The sequence below is a fragment of the Erinaceus europaeus genome, chromosome 8 (assembly GCF_950295315.1).
Source record: "Erinaceus europaeus chromosome 8, mEriEur2.1, whole genome shotgun sequence".
Classification (NCBI taxonomy): Eukaryota; Metazoa; Chordata; class Mammalia; order Eulipotyphla; family Erinaceidae; genus Erinaceus; species Erinaceus europaeus.
In genome coordinates, this window is record NC_080169.1 from 13,153,769 (window position 1) to 13,169,389 (window position 15,621).

Sequence of the window (15,621 nt, forward strand, 5' to 3'; positions counted from 1 at the left end):
TCCTGGTGGCCTTTTTTCTTTTTTAAGTATTTTATTTATTAATGAGAAAGGAGGAGAGACAGAAAGAACCAGATGTCACTCTGGCACATACTGGTGCTGCCAGGGATTGAACTCGGGACCTCATGTGCCACCTCCCGGACCACTTTTTTTTTTTCCTTTTTCTTTCTTGTTTTATTATATAGGACAGAGAGAAATTGAGAGGGGAGATAGAGAGACACCTGCAGCCCTGCTTCAACACTTGTGAAGCTTCCCCTCTATAGATGGGAACTGGGGTCTTGAACCTGAGTCCTTGCTCATGGTAACCTGCGTACATAACCAGGTGCGCTACTGCCTGGCCCCCCTTTCAGGCTATTTTTGTCCTGTTGGGTCACGTGAGTTTCCTGAAGACAGCATACGATTGGGTCATGTTTTGATCCACATTCCTACGCTGCCTTTTGATGGGTGAATTCAGACCATTAACATGTATTGAAATTACATATTTAAGATATTTGAATGCAGTTGTTGTTGTGTGTGTGTGTGTGTGTGTGTGTGTATCAGTGTCCCTTTAAAACATTTGATTGTAATTGATTGATTCAGTTGTTACTTTCTGAGAATGTCTGTCCCTTCATCCAATCTGAGTGAAAGTCTGATGGAATAGAATATTTTGGGGTGAAAATCTTTCTCACTTAGCACTCTATAAACACCTTGCCATTACCACCTGGCTCTAGAGTTTCTGTTGGAAAACATGCCCATATCCTTATGGGCTCACTCCTGTGTGTTAGTCACTCTTTGTCATTCTCTCGCTGCTTTCAGCAGCCTTTTTTTTTTTTTTTTTCAAATAAAAAAATTAAACTTTTTTTTGCCAGTTTCATTACGATGTGTCTCATTGTATGTATCTCATTGATTCTATTTGGTATTCTCTGAGCTTCTCTATCTTATGCCCCTGCTGTTATTTCATTAAGTATGTGCTCTTCCTCCTCCTTTTCCTCTTTGCAATGATTAGAATGTTACCTTTTCTTTTGGTTTTTCGGCTCGGAGGAGGCCACGGTGCAACTTTTTTTCAGTCATCCCAAATCTAAGCTCATCTGACACCAGCTGCCTCCACCATACCGCCAAAGTTGAACCCCCCCACCCACCCACGATCAGAGTCGTGTACCAGTGGGGAAGTTGGCATCACTTTGGCCCTGGTCCCCGAGATTGTGCCACTTGGTCTGTCTCCAAAAAAATTTGGTGATGACATTGCCAAGGCTACTGGTGACTGGAAGGGTCTGAAGATCAGACATGCGGAACAGGGTCATGCGGAGCAGACAGGTCCAGATTGAAGTTGAAGTGGTGCCTTCTGCCTCTGCCCTCATCACTAAAGCCCTCAGGAACCACCAAGAGACAGACAGAAGCAGAAGAATATTAAGCACAGTGGAAACATCACTTTTGATAAAATTGTCATCATTGTCTGACAAGTGAGGCACCGATCTTTAGCTAGAGAACTCTCTAGAACCATCAAAGAAGTCCTGCTCAGCCTGTGGGCTGCAATGTTGATGGCTGCCACCCTCATGATACCATAGATGACATCAACAGTGGTTCTATGGAATGCCCAGCTAGTTAAAAATTACAAAGGAAGATGCTTCAATAAAGGATTATTTGAATTGAGAGAGAGAGAGCGAGAGAGAGAGAGAATGAGGAAAAATGAGAATGAGAGAGAATGGTCCCTTTTCAGTCATCACGCATATCTTTGGTGTTTTCCTGCTCAACTCTTCTAAATCTTTCACTGTTTTCATAGTTTCTCCTGCTTCATCTTCACTTACTGATTCTTCAGTCTGCATTGTTGTGTCAGTTACTGTCTCCTTTTGCTCAACTGTGGTACCTTGGTTACTGTGCGGTTGCGGCTTTCAGTTTGTTTATAGTATTGGTTTACTCAGCTGCGGTAGCTTTTAGGTAGGCTGCTGTATTGCTAGGCTCCAGTGGCACTTACTTCAGCTAACATGGCTTTTAGTTCAGTTATTTTGCCATTTCATTCCTTACTACCTTCTTGGCTTTGGTTTCTCTTCTTTCTCAGAGTCTCATCTATTGTTTTTTTTTTTTTTTTTTCCCATGTCCATTGGCACTTTCATCCCTGAGTTTCCCTGTTGTTTTCGACGGGTTATGTTGTTTTCGCCGGGCTGGCTTCACGGGCGGGTAACAGACGACCAGGAACTCCTGGCTGGGTTGTACGCAGTATCTCTTTATTCATGCAGGATGCAGCACAATCTAAGACGAGCTAAGCTAAACTCAAGGTACCCTAAAACTCACAATGCTGTCTTTATATATACTTGCCAAGTAGGGTGGAAACAGGATGTGACATAGAGAGGGTGGAGAGAAAAGTGACTGGTGAAAATCAGAGTGTGACAAGGAGGGGGCAGATTAGGCGAGAATCCTATCACTGAACCACAAATGCCCTGGAGGGAGGGTGGAACTTGTTAACAGTGGTTATGTAAATAGAATGCAGTGGTTATGTAAATAGAATAGTGTTAAGCAGGGGGGATTTAAACCAAATGAAACAGAAGGGGTCTCATGCATACCAACATTTCCCCACTTCAGTGAGTCATGAGCACTAGTATTTCAGGGTCTACTTAAAACATTCCTATTGTCTCTGGTTTATTATAGCTTTTTTCTGGATTTTAGGTAGGATGGATTTTTTTCTCTCTGCCTCCCATTCTATGATTCCTGGTGCCACTACATGCCTTGTTATACATGACTCCCAGTGATGAATTGCTGGCCTTGGAAAGCTGCAAAGGGGTCCCTTTGATGGCCATTGTGCCCAAGGCACTCAGCAGAAAGTATGGAGGGGCACTGGGCACAGGGCTGCCTGTTTGGAAGTTGACCTGAAGAGCCCAGATGAGATGGGGATGGAGGTCGAATAGCAGGATCCTGGTGCAGGACACAGGAATGTGGGACGGCTGGTGGCAATAATGTGGTTGGGTCCTGCTGTGGGTGAATCTGTGTAATTTTAGTTAATACCCCTTCAGAGCCCATCTTTTTAGGTTAGGCCACTTTTGAACTATTTTCACTTTTATGGTTTCTCTTTTTATCTGGGTCAGTTCTCTTTATTGCTCTTTTTTTAGCCTTCAGGGTTATCGCTGGGGCTCGATGCCTGCACTCAGAATCTGCTCCTGGTGGCCATCTTTTTTTCATTGCTGCTGTTGTTGTTGGGAAGACAGGAGAGAAAGATAGATAGGAAGTCCACCTGCGAAGCGGACCCCCCACGCACACACAAGTGGGGAGCTTGGGGCTCAAACCGGGATTCTTGAGCAGGTCTGTGTGCTTCACCCAGTGCGCTACTGCCTAGCCCCCTATTGCTCTATTGGATCTTTGCTTACTATAACACCTTTTCTGTAATACCTAAATAATTAGACTTCTCTCAGCAGAAAAAGATGATACGCCAGTAGTAACAAGAAGATGGAGAGGAAGAGGAGAAGGTAGATACTTGCTTCATTGTTTGTGAGTTGTCCCTCCTGGAACTGGGGAGCCAGGGACCAAGCCAAGCTGGGTCCCTGCTCATGGCATTGTGAGCGCTTAATCCGGTGCAGTACCTCTACCACCACCGCCACCCCGCATCCCCTCCTCTTACTCTCCTTAAGGTCCCCTCTAAATAAACTTTTTTTCCTCTCTCTCTCAAATGGAACCCATCCATGACTAGTTTTCCAGTTATATTAGGCCTGAACTTTAGATAAGGTTGGTCCTTGGTTAATAAAGTGTTCTCTCTTTATTTATTTATTTGTTGAGTGGACAGAAATTGAGAGGGATAGGGGAGAAGGGAGGGAGGGAGGGAGAAGGAAAGACAGAGAGGAGATCTGCAGCATTGCTTCACCTGCAGGTGGAGACAGGTTTTGAACTCAGGTACTTGGGCTATGTAACATGCGCTTTACTTGATGCATCACCACCTGGCCTGGCAACTGACTTTTAATAACCGATCTCTACTTATTTCTTCTGAATAGAGAATTCAGATACTCAGAAAGACTATGAATGGGCCATATACTGGTATATATGTAATTCCATAAGGAAAATTATTGGTTAGGACTATTTATTTTTGACTCGTGTTTCCCCCTATTTATCATAACCCCTAACCTTCTTTGGAACTCAAGGAAATACAGGATCATTTGTTACTTTGGGGTGGCCTATAACCTGGTTAAGGTATTTAGGGGTTGGGGGTCGGGCGGTGGCGCAGTGGGTTAAGCGCACGTGGCGCAGTGGGTTAAGCGCACGTGGCGCAAAGCGCAGGGACCGGCGTGAGGATCCCGGTTCGAGCCTTCGGCTCCCCACCTGCAGGGGAGTCGCTTCACAGGCGGTGAAGCAGGTCTTCAGGTGTCTGTCTTTCTCTCCCCCTCTCTCTCTGTCTTCCCCTCCTCCTTCCATTTCTCTCTGTCCTATCCAACAACAAAGCAACGTCAACAATGGCAATAATAACCGCAACGAGGCTGCAACAACGAGGGCAACAAAAAGGGGGGAAAATGGCCTCCAGGAGCGGTGGATTCATGGTGCAGGCACCGAGCCCAGCAATAACCCTGGAGGAAAAAAAAAAAAAGGTATTTAGGGGTTAATACTGAATTTAGAAGGAAATGTGATTTGTAATTTGGGGGTGAAATAGAGCTTGTTTCGGTTTCTAAGTCCAGTTCTAAGATCCTTGTGAGAGAATTAAGGTCAGTTGGATAGATTGTTAACTAAGTGTTATGGAAAGAGAAACAAGAAAGGGCAATAGTAGAGAGAATGCAAAGTGGGCCTTAGTGTGCTGGAGGTAGCTCACTGGGTACAATATGCCAGCTGCTATGTGTGAGCTCTGGGCTCGAGCCCTGCCATTCTCTGGCAGCACTGTGGGCAGCACTGTTGAGCATCATGGGTCCATGCCCATGAAGTATTGTTGGTATTTTCTTTTCTTTACTACATAGGACAGAGAAATTGAGAGAGAGAGAGAGAGAGAGAGAGAGAGAGAGAGAGAGAGAAATAGAGATACCTGTAGACTTTATGACTCATGACACCCCCTCCCCCAAGTAGGGGCTTGAATCTGAGTCTTTGAGAATGATTAGGTGTGCTCTCTCTGCCTGGCCCTGATTGTTGGTATTTTTTTATTATTCTTTTAAAAAAATATTTATTCCCTTTTGTTGCCCTTTTTATTGTTGTAGTTGTTATTGATGTTGTCGTTGTTGGATAGGACAGAGAGACATAGAGAAAGGAGGGGAAGACAGAGGGGGAGAGAAAGAAAGACACCTGCAGACCTGCTTCATCGCCTGTGAAGCGACTCCCCTGCAGGTGGGGGGCTGGGGGCTTGAACCAGGATCCTTATGCCGGTCGTTGCACTTTGCACCTGTGCTTAACCCACTGTGCTACCTACCGCTCGACTCCCCCTAATGTTGGTATCTCTACTCCTCTCAGAAATACAGGAAATGAAACATTGGTTGGGGTCGTCACTGAGGGTTACACACATGTGAGAAGTCCTGGGTTCCTTTTAAGAAAAATAGTAAGACTAAGAGTGGTTGTAACAGTTTAGTAGTTGGACCATCTGGGATGAAATAGCATGTGCTGGAATGTCTTATACCAGTCATGTCTTGTAGGACAAGTTGGGCTATGTGACTGACACCTCCCATCCTCATTAAGCAGACTGGGCAAGCTGTCTTCAGAATACTGGAAGGGTTTAAACAGCCCATCTGCTTGTTGGCTGTATCTCTAGATTATTCTTTCACACACTCGCAGATAAATTTCAGTCATAATAAATACATTAGCTTAAAAATAATTCAAATAGTCACTGTTACTTGTTTCACCTTTAATTAGGATGCCTGAAGAGATAACCCCTTTGTTGCACATTGTGCTGAAATCAGAAACTACTTTGAAGGCACACCCCTGGAAGTCGTCCTGCATCATTCTTTTCAAAGAAGTCACTTGATTTTGTTAGGTATGACCAGTTAGAACATTGATTTCCAGTTGTTGCTTCTAGTTCATGCACTTCATATTAAAGATTTCACTCTAAACACAGCTCTGTCTGTATCCAGATTTTGGTGGAGGAGAGAGGTGCTGACATTGATATAGGTGCTTCCTTTGAGCAGAGCTTGTGCTCCACAATTGAGCAACCTCTACCGTTTGGATAGTTTATGGTGTCATTCAGCTACAAGTGCCTTTTTGGCTGATGGGTTCTTTGGGATACGATGCTTATTTTGAGACAGTGGGGAATTTTCTAGTTACCTTTTTGTTCTCCAGTTTAGGTTAGATGTAGAACACACTTGTAATATTTCATATTCAGTAAGTTTTGTTCTTTCCATCAGCAAGAAGTATTTCATGTGTATTTGCAAAGATTAATTACTGTTGGTTTAGTATTTTCTCTGTGACTTAGATGGAGTTTATTAATTTTCCTGTCCAGATCCTCTGTATGATGCCACAAGTTGGGAGGATATAGTCAGATGTACTCTGGAGAGCCACTCTGCAGTCCAGTTCCCCATCATCCTTTCCACCTCTCATCTTAATCCCACCTACCTTCATCTGTATCCAAAATCAATTCCATGTTCCATTTCTACATATGAGCAGATAGGTTTATATTTTCTTTCTCTCTCTTCCTAGTACAAAAGATTATAGGAGGTCAGTCAGTGGCGCAGTGGGTTAAGCGCACATGGCGTGAAGCACAAGGACTGGTGTAGGAATCCCAGTTCGAGCCCCCGGCTCCCCACCTGCAGGGGGGTCGATTCACAGGTGGTGAAGCAGATCTACAGGTGTATCTTTCTCTCTCTCCCCCACCTTTCTCGATTTCTCTGTCCTATCCAAAAAAAAAAAACACGACAGCAGTGACAACAATGATTAACAACAACAGGGGCAACAAAATGGAAAAAAAATGGCCTCCAGGAGCAGTGGATTCATAGTACAGGCACCAAACCCCAGCAATAACCCTGGAGTAAAAAAAAAAAATTATATGCACTAGCTTCCTTTCCACTTTGAATCTTGAACTTAAAGAGTCTGCTTAGTAATTATAGACACTCCCCTCTATTTAACAGACTTAGAGTACTCCTGTGTGGGAGTAGCTGTAAATTATTCATTTCTGCTGCACATGAGCGTTTGTGTTTTCTGATACTTTGCAAATCTACAATGAACAACCTTATCGATGTGTATTTGCACCTTGTCAATGTATCCTCAGTCTAAATTCCTACAAATGAGATTGCTAGGTCATCAGAAAAAAAAAAAGCATATATACTTTTGGTGTTTCTAAACATCCTTCTGTAAAAACTGCTGATTTGCACTCTCCCAGCAGTGTAAGAGAATGCCTGTTTTCTCTCAGTTTTGTTAATAGTATTACATCCTTTTCCCCTCTTTCATCCAGTCATTGTTTATGATTCTTTTTTTTTTTTTTTTTTAACCAGAGCACTGTTCAGTTCTGGCTTATGGTGGTGAGGGGGATTGAACTTTGGAGCCTCAGGCATGAGAGTCTGTTTGCATAACCATTATGCTATCTTACCCTACACTTGATTCTTTTACTGTGCTGAAATTCACTATTTTACCCTCTTTATAGAGTAAAATTGATTGGTTTTTAATGTATTCACAATGTTGTTCAACCACCACCATTATTATATAATTTAAAAAACATTTCACCATTCCAAAGAGAAACACTCCTTCCCTCATGCATCCCAAAGAGCCTCCTCAGCCTAATTTGTAGTTGTGTACTTTGAGGGAGAGGAAAAGAGAGCTAGATATAAAGCACCACTCCACCTTCCATGAAATTCCCTTTCATCCTGCTCATGTTTCCATGTGGTGCCAGGGATTGAACCCAGGACCTCACATACTGATAAGGCATATACTATACCTCCCAAACTATCTCCCAGTCCCGCACAGTGTCATCTTTTTCTACGTAGAGTTAACTCCTTTCTTTGCTGAGCAGAAGAGCGGCACCTGCTTATAAGAGCCCAGCTGTAATGGAGCTTAACCAGGAGCTGAGGTGGAATTATACTCCAGGTTTTCAAGGCTCTTGCTGTTTCTCTTCTACCTTGAGAGCATGTGAGGCCTCAGGCCCCTGATGAGCCCTGAACTCTAATTCTAGTTTCCTACCCCCCCCCACCCAAATCATTTTCAGTGTCATTAGAGGCTTCGTCTTGACGGGGTTTCTAGATCGGTGACTGCCTTAATAGATGTGTCTAACACATTTAATCTATTCATGAGATTCTGGACCCCTTGCACTCAAAATTAGGCCACTTGCTACAGGAAGCCCTAATAGTTTCTCTCTCATTATTCACTTCTTCTTGCAACTTTGGGCTCTGGAAGACTTAGAATTGGCAATGTCCCTTAGAGAATAGGTAGTATCCAGCATCTATTCACATCTCCATTAGTGCCACTCGGTCATCTTGTCTCCTTGATCTCGTTTAGAGTCTTTTTGGCCTAGTTTGGGTCACTCCTGAATCTGACTTTTCTGAGGTTTCTTGGTGGAAGTTTTCATCTTCCCAAAGCTATTCCATATGTGAAAGCCCTTCAGTCCTGTTTAAAAAGTTTGGTTGAGGGATTCAGGCATTGGTATACTTGGCTGAGCAAACACATCACCGTGTGTAAGGACCTGGGTTCAAGCCTCTGAACCTCCGCTGCAGGGTGGAACCTTAATGAACAGCAAAGCAATGCTTTGTGCCTCCCTCTTTCCCCTCTTCCAGCTCAGTTTCTGTCTCTATCAAATAAATACATTTTTTTATTTATTTAAAAAAGGAGACATTAACAAAACCATAGGATAAGAGGGGTACGACGACACACAATTCCCACCACCAAATCTCCGTATCCCATCCCCTCCCCTGATAGCTTTCCATTCTTTATCCCTCTGGGAGGATGGACCCAAGGTCATTGTGGGGTGCAGAAGGTGGAAGGTCTGGCTTCTGTAATTGCTTCCCCGTTGAACATGAGTGTTGACAGGCTGATCCATGCTCCCAGCCTGCCTCTCTCTTTCCCTAGTAGGGTGGGGCTCTTGGGAAGCAGAGCTCCAGGACACACTGGTGGGGTTGTCTGTCCAGGGAAGCCTGGTTGGCATCATGCTAGCATCTGGCACCTGCTGGCTGAAAAGACATACAAAGCCAAACAGATTGTTGAACAATCATGGAATGGTGCAGATGAAACGTAGATAGCTAGTAGCCATATTTTAGTTATATTTCAAAGGGCCTGTAGCTATACTAGTTTTTTTTTTTCCTCCAGGGTTATTGCTGGGCTTGGTGCCTGCACCATGAATCCACTGCTCCTGGAGGCCATTTTTTCCCCCTTTTGTTGCCTTTGTTTTTGTAGCCTCGTTGTGATTATTATTATTGCCATTGTTGATGTTGTTTGTCGTTGGATAGGACAGAGAGAAATGGAGAGAGGAGGGGAAGACAGAGAGGGGGAGAGAAAGACAGACACCTGCAGACCTGCTTCACCGCCTGTGAAGTGACTCCCCTGCAGGTGGGAAGCCGGGGGCTCGAACCGGGGTCCTCATGCTGGTCCCTGCGCTTTGCGCCACATGCGCATCACCCACTGCGCCATCGCCCAACCCCCCCCCCTTTTCTTTCTCTGAGCCTGAAATCTGATATGCAGGTGGATCCAAGTTATTGTCTGGGGAGGTGATGTCATGGCTGGAAAAGGGACAGAAAGCTAGATCAGGGAAGAGAGTAGCTCCCTAATATGGAGAAGGTATATAAATATTGTTGACTGTAAACCCCAACGATTTGATGTGATCTGGAGCCCATATTCAGCTTAGGAGCCTATGTGATCTTTACATCCCTGTAGATCTGAGCTCACATTCAGTGGTCATGAGTAGGAAGAATCAAGCTGCCCCAATATCGACCCATCTTCCTCAGGTATAGCATAGAGTATGTTGTCCATCCTCCCTTTGGAGGATGGAGATTCTCTACTGTTGTTGATCCATGTTGAGGGTAAGGTCCTGTGGGGGGGGGGCCCACAAAGGGGTCTTTGTTGTTCCTGATAGAGATGACCTGTAACAGTGGAGAGAGGGATTTAGTTGAGGTCTAGGCCCATTGTGTCTGTTTGGGAATCTCAGGACTCCCTGAATAGGGCCTTGGCTGATGGGGTGGCTTGATAGTGACTGAAGAGTCATCATTAAAGTATGCCAATCTCTTGCCCTTATTCAGCTTTTGCAGTCCTTGCTTTGCTAAGGTTAGCTTTGGAGTGAATGAGAGAACTGTAATAGGAAGTAGGTGAGGAGGGTATCTAAGTCTAATGAGATACTATTTCATTAGGAACACACTGACTCACTACAAACTATTGTGCACTTTTGCTTTCAGGTATATATTTTGCCCTAATTTATGGATACGTGTCAACATATGCTCTATCTCATGGGACCTGGTCTATATCTAGGTTTTGGGACTTTGTTAGGAAGTGAACCTCCTGGAATGGAATTAGAGAATACTATGAAAGGAAAGGTCTCACCCGAGTAATGAAGCTGAAGGGTTGTCATTCCACACCTGAAGTCTCTGGACACAGTCTGAAGTGAAGCATGCTGAGGTGGTACTTGTTGTGTTGACTAGGTTGGGATCAGCAGATGCAATATTATTTGGTATGAATTGAGAGAAGCATGCAGGAAAGTGCGCCCTACCCTAAGGTTCCAGGACTAGGGGAAATATAGACTCTATAGTAGAAATGTGAGGTTCCTGCTATCTTTGAAAAATCACTTTGTTAGCATTTGCTGTATCATACTCAACATCACTATATAATTTATGTCCTTTGACATTATTTGTATATAGCTGTGCTACTGGTTGCTTCTGTTCTCTCTGGTCTAGGCTTTTGAGAGAGTCAGCATATCAAAGACTCAGCCTATGTATTAAAAAGATTCAGTCTGTGCTTTAAAAAGTTTAAGACATACAAAGGGGAAAATACAATTTTCCCCTCTCATATTAATTAAATAGTGATTTAGATGACCACAAATTAATAGGAGTGTACATAAACACCATTCCCACCACCAAAAGACTGTGTCCCATCCCACCGCCACCCCACCCCCACCTACCGCCCCGGGAAGCTGAACATCTACCCTCCCCCTCAACTCAGGGTTGTTACTTTGGTGCCCTACTCCAGATTTAGTCAGATCCTGCTTTTAGTTTCCTTTTCTGTTCTTCTTTCTCAATTTCTGTTGGAGTGGGATCATCCCATACTCATCTTTATCTTTCTGACTTAGCTCAGTTAACATAATTCCTTCTAGCTCTGTCCACATTTAAAAAAAAAAAAAAAACGTTTAGTTGTGTATACTGTTGGTTTCAGTTTTGACATTTCTGACTATGAGGATCTTGTTTTAATTATAGGTTTGTTGTATTTTTTATTACTGTTATTTAGAATGTATAATTACTACTCATTGAACTTGTACTATATGAAGAACTTGTATCTCACATAGAAAGCTTCAAAATTAGGCGATATAATGAAGATACTTGGTTTTCCTGTGAGATTTTTCCCACAAATGTAAAAGTTGTTATTTATAGTACTGGTGAATAGTGGTTAAGTTACACTGTTTATAGATTCTACAGTGGATTTTTGACAGAGCTTAAATAAGACTCCAGGTTTCTTAATCATTTTGTTTCAGGAATGCTTACCCCTACCCAGTGAATCTGGTAGTGCTATGGGTGTTTGAAACAGTGCTTCTCATCTGATGGGTTTGGTCCCTGTTCTCCTCACGTTCACACTGTGCATATGATGCCACAGGGAGAGAATAAGAGAACAGTGATGTTAAGACAATGTTAGTGACGCGTTAGCAGGTCACATATTAGTCCCAGAAGTTCAAATATTTCACACTGAAAATTATTACTATTTTTTTTTTTTTTTTTACAGAATATGACAGATACCTAGCACCTAGCAAAATAATGGCAGCTGCTTACCTTGACCCAAACTTGAATCACACTCCAAATTCAAGTACCAAGCCTCACCTCAGTACTGGTGTGGAACGTTCCCCTGGGGCGATGGAACGAGTGTTAAAAGTCTTTCATTATTTTGAAAACAGTAGTGAGCCAACCACATGGGCCAGTATTATCAGGCATGGAGATGCTACAGATGTCAGGGTGAGTATGTTTCTTAGGAGACATCTTCAGTGTGTGCTAAGCTTAAATGTTAACAGCAGTACAAAGAAAAAAAAATAGTAACATGTGCATATTATAGAGCTGTTAATTTTTTTCTTTATAATACTCAATATGTGACTGACTCATTTTTTTTTCTTGTTTCCTGAACTGTTTCTTTAATAGTCTCTGACTCAACACTTCCCATTGGCACCTTATTTCTCTCAAAATAAAAACCTTGTTTGTTTCCCTGGAAACTGCTTATGCCAATGCTCACCTTACCTCTCTGACCACCATGCCTCTGCCCTCATACCACCCAGCCTGATGCTCAGTCCCTGTCATTCCTATTTCTCCGTGATCTTGTTGCATCACATTTCACGCTGGTGATTCCTGCCTGTTGGAACTGTCTTGGTTCTCTCTCCCCCACCCCCCGTTTATTTTCATTAAATCAGGGGTAGGAGATGTGGGGCCTGAATTCAATAAATCTAGGAGCTTTTTTCATAACAACATAACATGCTAAATTTTAAGTTAGTATTTTATTTGACCCTTGAATGTTGTTCAAAATACCCAAGTGACCCTTGGCAGAATAGAAGTTCCCCATCCCTGTACCAAACTTGAGTTTTGACAGCAGGTACTATTTATGGTATTATCCCCAATGGCAGTGCCTAGCAGACACACAACATGTACTCATAAAAAGATACTTCTGACTAGTTTGTTAGAAAAACTAGTTTCAAAGGTTAAAAAGTAATGATAATAGACTAATAGCTGCAAAAGTAAACGTTACAGATTGTACCAGGCCTTGCTGCTGTTTCTAACTAGCACTTGTCTCTGCCTTAGCTTCTCCTTGTTACTGAAAGATCTAAAACAACTTTCGTTTGAAAATTTTCTGTTCATTGCCTTTGTTGTTGTTGTTGCTCTTTTTCATTATTTGTGATTTAATATTGTTTTACAAAATTATAAGATAACAAGGGTTATGTATAAAAAAAAGATAACAAGGGTTATAACCCCACACCTTCCCCATCACCAGAGTTCTGTGTCCCCATTCCCTCTGCTGGAAACTGCATTACTTCTCATTTTTCTGTTGTCCTGCCTTTTCTTTCTTTCTAAGTCACACCTATTTCTGTGTCCTCTCTTCCTTCCTCTTTCTTATTCTCTCTCTCCTTTTCTCCTTCCTTCTTCCCTCCCCCCCTCCCTCCCTCTGATGGAATTGGAGTCATCTTTCTCTTACATATACCCCTCTGGGAGTATGGACCAAAATTCTTTATGGGGTGCAGAAAGTGGAAGTTTTGGCTTCTATAATTTTTTCTCTGCTAGATATGGGTGCTGGCAGGCTAAAAAAAAAACTTTTTTTTCCTCCAAAACCCAAACTCTAGTGAGTATATTAGGTAGCAATTGAATTCTTTATGGTTATTTTATTTTATTTTGTTTTTTTCCTTACTGGAGCACTGCTCAGCTCTGGCTCATGGTGGTGCAAGGGATTAAATCTGGAACTTTGGAGTTGCAGTCAAGAGGGTTTTTTTCTTTTTCTTTTCTTTTTTTTTTTTTTTTGCACAACCATTATGTTATCTCCCCTGCCTTTCAGTGATTGAGTTATTGAGCATATTTTGTTCACCTGTAAGCCATCTTAGAATGTGCTAGCAGGCACATTGAATTTATCTAGATATATAGCATACTCAGCCTCAGCCATGAGCCATGATAGTAACTGGTAAAGGCCATAACTGGTAACAGGAAATAAACTCAAGCCATGTCATTTGCTTGGGTTAGTGGAGGTTGTTGTTACCAAGTTAGTAGAATGTCATTTTCTGATTAATGCAAAACCAGCTTTCCAGATGAACTGGGAAAATTCACGAACAGTTTACAGTTCTGTGACCCTGCAAAAGAGATGACTTCTTTCTGTGTCAGAAGGGGGATTACTGGCCTGTAGGGAAGAGAATCCATTATAGTTTTCCTTGAGTCCAACTATGGAAAGTCACGTGGAGTACTCTGGAACCACCAGTGATCTTCAGTGTTCACTACTTACAAAGAGTTATGTGTTTCATTAATGTACGTTTTTCTTTCTGGTCTAACATTTTTTAGGAGTTCAAAGACTGCGGAAGCGTTTTTTAAAGTTTAAAATGTTCATTTAGTGCATAGTGATTATTTTCTAGAGGAAAAGCTAGAAAGAAAAGTATTTTTAAAAAATAGAATAGAATCGGAAGCTGAGTGGTAGCACAGCAAGTTAAATGCATGTGGCACAAAGTGCAAGGACCATCATTAAGGCTCCCTTGGCTCCCCACTTGTAGGGGGTCACTTCACAAGCGGTGAAGTAGGTCTGCAGGTGTCTTTTTCTCTCACTCTCTGTCTTCCCCTCCTCTCTCTGTTTCTCTCTGTCCTATCCAACAACAGTAACAATAACAAGGGCAACAAAAATGGAAAAAAGTAGTTTCTAGGAGCAGTAGATTCATAGTGCAGGCACCGAGCCTCAGGGATAACCCTGGAGGCAAAAAAAAAAGGGAACAGAATCAAAAGTAGTGTTTAGAAGTAGAACATGTGACTAGGGAGCTAGCATAATAGTTCTGCAAAAGATTTTCTTGTCTGAGACTCCAAAGACCTAGGTTCAGTGCCCAGCACCATTGTGAGTCAGTGTTTATAACAGTGTTCTAAAAAAGAAAAGAAAGTGGAACATGAGAAATATTTTTTTTTCATTGTTGGGGGGATTAAATGGTTTACAGCTGACAGAAAAACACAATAGTTGTACATGCATAATATTTCCCAGTTTTCCACATAACAATACAACCCTCTCTAGGTCCTCTTCTGCCATCATGTTCTAGGACCTGAACTCTCCCCCCACTGAGTCTTTTACTTTGGTTCTTCTTCTAGCGTTTGCCCTTCTTCTGTAGCCAGTCAACAGCGTCAGGTTGAGCCTGATGTAGAGTTTCGAGACCTCCTTTGAATCTGGAGAGGCGGCAGTCGTTGACTCTGTGGGTCATAGTCTGTCTGGAGCCGCAGGGGCAATTCGGGTCGTCTCTGGCTCCCCAGCGATGGAACATAGTGGCGCACCGGCCATGGCCTGTTCGATAGCGATTGAGGAGGGCCCAATCATAACGTGCTAGGTCAAAGCCGGGTTGACGCTTGCAGGGGTCTGTGATGAGGCGTTTGTTCTTTACCTCAGCTGACTGCCAGCTCTGTTTCCAAGAGTCTGGAACAGAGAAGTTCAGTGTAGGCGTAGGGGACCAGATTGGGTGACGAGACGTCAAGCGTTGGACAGGGAGGGCGAAGATATCCGCGTATATTGGCAGGTCCGGTGGAGCGTAGACGTGGGAAATGAACTTAGATGATGCCGCATCCCGACGAATATCTGGCGGGGCGATGTTGCTAAGAACTGGCAGCCATGGAACCGGGGTGGAACGGATGATTCCAGAAATTATCCTCATGGAGGAATATAATTTGGAATCGACCAAGTGGACATGGGGGCTACGGAACCATACTGGGGCACAGTATTCTGCAGTGGAATAGCATAATGCCAGAGAGGATGATCGTAGTGTAGAAGAAGCGCTCGCGCCCCATGAGGAGCTGGCCAGTCTTGCAATGATGTGATTCCTCGCGCCCACCTTTGCTGCAGTTTTTATGAGATGTTCGTGAAATGACAGGGTGCGATCGA

The 15,621-nt window shown here is 43.1% G+C and overlaps 1 protein-coding gene across 23 annotated transcripts in view; it reads left to right on the forward strand.

Moving 5' to 3' along the window:
- Positions 1–15,621, forward strand: part of PTK2 (protein tyrosine kinase 2) — a 224,867-nt gene that overhangs the window by 63,407 nt on the left and 145,839 nt on the right. For 18 of the 23 annotated variants that reach the window (XM_060195947.1, XM_060195943.1, XM_060195936.1 and 15 more), the window contains one exon: positions 11,761–11,987. The exons of 4 other annotated variants lie outside the window; for them this stretch is intronic. In XM_060195947.1, coding sequence (XP_060051930.1) covers positions 11,793–11,987 — 195 coding nt within the window. In that variant the 5' untranslated portion in view covers positions 11,761–11,792. Of the gene's footprint in view, positions 1–11,760; positions 11,988–15,621 lie in introns of those variants that run through there. One more of the 23 variants, XM_060195950.1, reaches the window with a different exon arrangement.